The sequence below is a fragment of the Pteronotus mesoamericanus genome, unplaced genomic scaffold, assembly GCF_021234165.1.
Source record: "Pteronotus mesoamericanus isolate MK-2021 breed Mesoamerican mustached bat unplaced genomic scaffold, CSHL_Meso_final contig_98, whole genome shotgun sequence".
NCBI classification, from domain to species: domain Eukaryota; kingdom Metazoa; phylum Chordata; class Mammalia; order Chiroptera; family Mormoopidae; genus Pteronotus; species Pteronotus mesoamericanus.
In genome coordinates, this window is record NW_026555295.1 from 6,724,018 (window position 1) to 6,730,949 (window position 6,932).

Here is a 6,932-nt window from a genome sequence, read left to right on the forward strand (position 1 = left end):
TTTTATTATTACTGACAACCAGTTAAAATGAATGTATTTAATTAGCTTTTTAAAAATCAAAATGCTACAACCGCTGTGGCAAGTCTAATAAAAACTCTCACAAGAGAGCCCCCAGTGGCAAGGTCCCACCACCACCCAGTTTCCACAGCAATCTCTTCTGCCTGCAGCCCTGGCTGAGGCAGCACCTAGAGGGCATCCTCTGCTCATGCCCACTGACCCCTGTGCTGTCCTGCGGAACCTGCCATCTCTCCCATGTCCTACCTCCGAATTACAGCCCATCCTCACTCCTTGCCCTGAGTAAGTCCAGCCTCCGGGATCCTGAGGCAGCTCCAGGCCCGTGCTCAACTTTACGTGACTCACTCTCCTTTCACTCTCACATGGAATTTCCCAGCTATGAAATTAATAAAAATCAGTGATTTCAAAAAAAATCAAAATACTGCCTAGTTATTTGCTCATAGACTAGAATTTTAGTTTCAGAAATTACTTTGTGTTTATTTACACCCTTTTATTGATAAAGTTATTGAAGTCTTGGGAGTCAAAGATTACAGAATTAGTTGGGGGTCAAAATTGTGATTAAACCTGGCATCCTGACTTACGGAACAGTGTCTTCACCATCTTATAAAGATTTTTAAATAAATAAATTGCAACCTTTTTGGTTTTATCTTTTTCATAAAGGAATAGTTTTCCCCAGTAATAGTAAAACTGATCATATCCTTTCTACAAACATTATACCTATGGAAGATACAAACATTTCTACATCAGAAATCTGAAATATATCAGAAACTACCCCCAATAAATTAGGCAGTCTTTGAGGGACTTGTTTTGTAAGCAAAGTGCTTAAACTGAACAAGAACATTTATTATTCAAGTCATCAGATACTCAAACTCCAATTCAGTGCCTTGCTTGACACTATGAACTAAATAAATGAGACATTTCAAGTTGATTACATATGTAGGCAGTCTAAGTGTGTGAAGTACAGTCTTCTAATTGGGTTGAAGAAGGGTGAGGAAAGGACTTTATGGCAGTGCCTTTTTATCTGGGCATTTTTTTCTTTTTATCAAGTTGGGTAGCATTTTACCAGACCAACCAGGAGGAAGGCATTCTGACGAAAGAAATAACAGAGAAGTGGTAGAAGATTGATGAATACGTTACTTGCAGCTAGAATATACTTTTGTGTGAACAGAACAGGAAATTAGGCTGGATTGGTAGATTGGAGGCAAATTGTGACTATCAGTTTCTAATTATCAGAAATAAGAAACTGATACGTTTAGATAGGTTGTAAGGAACCACTGAAGTTTTTAATGAGGGTGGGAGAGAATGACATGGTAAGATTTGTATTTTTAAAGCTAATAGTAGTGGTTAGAAAGAGGTAGAATTACTAAAGTTTATCTTAACACATTTATATTTTGTCATCCAAGCACAATCATGTAGGTTTTCTCTTCATAGATACTTAAGATTTCATCCTTCTTACCTGTTATTACCAATAGTGCTTTGATATCTCAAATCTTCTCCAAGGCCCAGATCAAATGTCAGGTCTTTTGGAACAGTATCTCTTCCCAAATAAATGCTGCTTCTGAATATCTTGATTCTGAATATCACTTCTCAGGCCAGTCCATGGTCTACATCTTTTGGCTCTAAAAGAGCTTTTTTATTTTTGGAACTATTTCAAAGGCCTGGGATCATTTCCTTTGGATATCATTTATCTTTGAAATAAGGAAAAGGAGGTTCAATCTTAAATTTGTTAACCAACCAATTTCCCCTTAAAAACTCTCCAAACTAAATAAAGACTATATACTTGATGGTAGGACAAGGATGCTAAAGAGTTTTATCCAAAGGTATGCTGATACGAGGAATTCCTGAGGCTCAGCTCTGTGAAGAATGACTTTTAAAAATCATCATCTTTGTAGAGTCAATATTTTTTTCAGTACCCATAGTCTTCAATTTTACAATATTACTTTATAACGAAAGCATTAATGAACTGATCTTTTTAAATGTTTACTTTAAAACCCCTTGACACTTGACAGTTCTGTCATCCATTCCACTGATTTCCTTTTCTCCTTTTTAACCTTTTTTCCTTTTCATCTTTCAAAATGAAATTAATTTATTTACTAGCAAATACTCTGAGGTTGTTTTAATTCCCTGACACTTCACCCACCAGAACTCTTATCTGGGAAACTTGTCTCAGAAATATGGCCAAGAACAAGGAAAAAAATTAAGAGAACATCCAGGCATATAAAATAAATGTCAGGTAGGCCAAGCACTGAAATTTCTTTTCTGTGCTCGCTGGAGAACCCCTTAAGCTCTTATCAGTAACCTTTTGAAATACTATTCTTTGAAGTTTGGTTACAGTATTTGATTTCTCAACCCCTAGCAGAATAAGAGTAGCTGGTTAGAAGGAGGGGTATGCTGCTAGAGACAGGTGTGCCCAACTGCAAGAAATGAGAGCTGACAACTTGACAGAGACAAAAAAAAAAAAATCTGTGAAGTATATATAAGACCTCAAAGCAAGACTGTGTAAGCCCTTAACATAAGGATCAGTGTTTTTATATGCCTTTATAACGCCTGAAGACATCACTGTACTTCAGCTAAATATAAGTGGTATTCATTTAATATCCTGGAATCATCATGAAAGATTTACTTATATGTTAACTATATTCTGTTAAAGAAGGTAGAGTAATACATGGTAGACATATTTTCATCTGTAGCCATCTAGAAATCTCACCCATCCTAAACTCTATTCCCTGAGGGTTTCATATATTCTGGATTGTAAGTTCCCACTTAATTCTACGCTCTAAGTGATTATTATATCAGAGCAAGTTTGACAGATTAGTTTTCAAGGGTATAGATGCCCCCAGAGTTAAGTATGATAAGTCTGAGCTTTAGAAATTTCAGGGGCTTAATGATTTCACCTTATTGTGCTTTTCTTGAATGGATTTTCCACTGTGTTCCTTTGAATAGGTTTATAGACATTTCTTTTTCCCTTAGATTGGTCGGTCGACTGAAAGCCCCATTGATTTTGTAGTAACTGACACAGTTCCTGGAAGTCAAAGTCATTCTGATACGCAGTCGGTACAAAGCACTATATCAAGATTTGCCTGTAGAATCATCTGTGAACGGAATCCCCCATTTACAGCACGGATATATGCTGCAGGATTTGACTCATCAAAAAACATCTTTCTTGGGGTAAAAAGCTTTTTCCCAAATGATGAGTTACTTTAATAATTACTTCTATTTCCAAATTTCAAATAAATGGAAGCTCACTCTTCTTACTCCACCCAGGAGAAGGCTGCCAAATGGAAGACATCAGATGGGCAGATGGATGGCTTAACCACTAATGGTGTTCTAGTTATGCATCCACGTAATGGGTTCACGGAAGACTCCAAGCCTGGAATATGGAGAGAAATATCAGTGTGTGGAAATGTATTCAGTCTGCGCGAAACCAGATCAGCTCAGCAGAGAGGAAAAATGGTAAGTACTGAGATGTGATTTCTTATTTAGCTACAGTAAACACACTGGGTGAGTTGGACTGAACATATTATGTATTCCCCAAAATTCTTAAATCTCTTCTTGACACATAGCACTAAGTCTAATTATCAAACACTGGCTACTAAATATTGTACTATATGATAATAATTTTAATGTTTCAATTTGGACGTTCTAAAATTTTATTTTTTTCATATTATATTAAAGTATTTTGAAACCTAAGCTTTCCTAAATTAAATAGCACTGTATTTTCTACTTTTATCTGTATTATCTTTGACCATGATATATATTAGAAATATTAGACCTACTGATTAGCCTTGGAAAAATAAGCTTATGTGAGCATATGTATGTGTTCAGAAAAGACAAATTCCCTGTCGGTCCCAGATATTGCTACCTTGTAATATTCATACTTTTTATGCAGTGTGTCCCTTTTGTTTTAATCATTAATTATCTTTAAGGCTGAAAATAATATTACTGCTTCATATTTTATCCTTGATTTTCAAACATTTTTTTTATGACTCTCATTCAGGTTTCTTAAATGTTTAGTAACAGTTACAGGAAATGTTGGTTCTTGTAAGGAATATGTGAGACCAGTACCCCTATATAGAAAATCCAAGACAGTGGTGAATGTGTTTTTTGACTCTTGTTTCTTCTAGGTGGAAATTGAAACCAATCAGTTACAAGACGGCTCATTAATTGATCTCTGTGGCGCAACACTGCTGTGGCGTACTGCAGAAGGCCTTTCTCACACTCCTACAGTGAAGCATTTAGAAGCTTTAAGACAGGAAATCAATGCAGCACGACCTCAATGCCCTGTAGGGTTCAACACACTAGCATTTCCTAGTATGAAGAGGAAAGATGTTGTTGATGAGAAACAACCATGGGTTTATCTAAACTGCGGCCATGTCCACGGCTATCATAACTGGGGAAACAAAGAAGAACGTGATGGAAAAGATCGTGAATGTCCTATGTGTAGGTCTGTTGGTCCCTATGTCCCTCTGTGGCTTGGATGTGAAGCTGGATTTTATGTGGACGCCGGCCCTCCAACCCATGCATTTAGCCCATGTGGGCATGTATGTTCAGAAAAGACAACTGCCTATTGGTCCCAGATCCCGCTTCCTCATGGCACTCATACTTTTCATGCAGCCTGTCCCTTTTGTGCACATCAGTTGGCTGGTGAACAAGGCTACATCAGACTTATTTTCCAAGGACCTCTAGACTAACAGACAGTTGTCCTCTAGGACTGAATTATAAATTTATAAGCTAAGCGAGTTGGGTTTTTTCAACCTGTTGTCCACGTCCTGGTTTCTCTGATCTGATCATTTGCATTAAGATGATGAATTTTTTTAAACATTTATAATAAAGAATAATTTTTGAGCAAAAATCTGGGAAACTCAAGCAAAGGAACTTCTCAAAGTACCAGACTTCTGAATTCTGAGTTTTTAAAATCTATTTTGAGGAGAAAAAAAAAGACACAGTCTAATTTTATGCCTTCATTTTAGTGTTTTTGAATCACCCATCCTCAGTGTTGAGAAATTGTTTTGTATAACTGAGGGTACTGTTGGTTCAAACTATGTTAGTTTACAGTTTGTTGCAAATATTGTAAAATACAGCAACATGTATATTAACTTTTTTTCTATTTATCTTTATTATAGAAAGTATCTTAGAGTGTTCTTGATAGAGTAGCATGGTAACGATGGTGTCACACTCTTGGTGTGAATGGTAGGTTAGCGAGCATAGCTGAAGGATTTGCAAAGTTAGGAAGAAGGGCAAAAGAGCCTCTTTCCCCAGCCCTATCTGCGTATGGAATTTGGTAAATTAGAATACTTTGTAAAACCAAATTCATTTTAATTGCCATTATGTAAGAGGTGTTTGTTTTTAACCACATTGAAAGTAATCAGGAAACATTTTTTCCTTAATGTTTCTCTCAAGTGTAGTACTATAACAAAAATTTAATGCTAAGAAATGTTTTATATGCTCCTTTGAATATGCAATTTAATCTAGATTATCTATTTTTCTCCCGTGATAACTAATCTGTTTTTAGTATCAGCAACATTTGGCACGTTTATTTTTTAGATATGAACTGTGGTTCATCTGTTCACTGTTTCTAGGGGAAAAAAATCATTCTCATGAGAAAAAGCGTAAATTAACAAGAAAGGAGAGTGACTTGATTTGCTTTTAGGAAAACAAATGCTTAATTAATTAATTATTCTGTTTTTGGCCTTATCCAGACATTAAGAAATCTAGAGAGATACAAGGGGTTGAAAGACAATTGTATGCCCCCTTTTTTTAACCTAACAGACCAGCGTTAACTTTGGGCTTGGATACTAAGGAGAGTTGCCGATATGGCTCAAGGAAATGTGTGATTGGCAGATGCGCACTATTGACAGCGGAGTGGAGGGACGTACTTGCATGGTCTGTTTATTCTCTAATTCCAATAAATTCTTTTTGCTTTCAGAAGCAAAAAAAGTTTCTTCTCCCCTTCTCTTCCTGCTCCTTTCCTTTTTTTAATGCACCACAAGGAAAGTATAGACAGTTGCACTACATCAAATCCTCTGTGGCACTTGTAGAAATCAATACACTTTCAGATTAGACAGAATTATTTTAATCTTTTGATTTGTTTTCCTTTAGTTTGAAAAATTGTATAATACTTAATTGACTAGCAAAATTATGTATGTGGTAGCATAGCTTTAATTTATCCTATTACAGCGCTGTTCTGGATTTTCTTTTGGTTAAAAAGAAAAACAAAAAACCTGTTGCTTAGAAGCCATGAACTATTTTATTTTTCAACTTGTCAAAAGCTTCTTGTTTTTAAAAAATGATCATTTGGGTTCACTCAGGAAATGCATGTCAGGAAATTTGTATTATAAGTTTACTAGTTGTGATGTATCAGTAACTGCTGTTACCCCTTTTCAAAGAAATATAATTGATATTGAAGTTTTCTAGATTGTCACATGCTTTGTGACTAATGCAAGGAAATCAAGTCCTGTGTTGTATTTGTTCTAGTCATTTCTATTCAGTCTATATATTGTAGCTAATTTTTATTTGCAATTAATTTATTCAAACTAAGTAAATATTTTCAAAATAGATATTCGATTTTGTCTCTGTGCATTCATTTTTGCATAACTGAGAGTGGGAAATCGGAAGTGATAACTTGTGGACAAATGTGCACACTTCAGAAGTATTCACTTGAAATAGATGAGTTTTCATTTACGGTACTATTTGAAATCTCTGATTCTCTTGGGAAAGCATGTCTTACTTATTAATGGTTGAATAATTGAGGTCCTTTGCCAAGTTAAGTCCTGCTAGAGAGTTGGCTCTTTGCAAGTTGCTTACTAGATTCTTTAAGTAATGCCTCCGTGACCATAAAAGGTTCGTGTTCTTCCCAAAGTGCCTGAATTTCCTCCTACCAGCTGGGAAAATTTAGTTTATTTTCTATCAGATTCATG

General features: G+C 35.7%; 1 protein-coding gene across 1 annotated transcript in view; it reads left to right on the forward strand.

The window, feature by feature from the left end:
* The window catches only part of PELI1 (pellino E3 ubiquitin protein ligase 1), a 55,440-nt gene extending 48,825 nt beyond the window's left edge, over nucleotides 1-6,615 (forward strand). The window contains exons 5-7 of the mRNA XM_054586892.1: nucleotides 2,986-3,183; nucleotides 3,280-3,468; nucleotides 4,140-6,615. Of these exons, the coding sequence (XP_054442867.1) occupies nucleotides 2,986-3,183; nucleotides 3,280-3,468; nucleotides 4,140-4,706 (954 nt within the window). The 3' untranslated portion in view covers nucleotides 4,707-6,615. The remainder of the gene's footprint in view (nucleotides 1-2,985; nucleotides 3,184-3,279; nucleotides 3,469-4,139) is intronic.
* The last annotated feature ends 317 nt before the right edge of the window (nucleotides 6,616-6,932 follow it).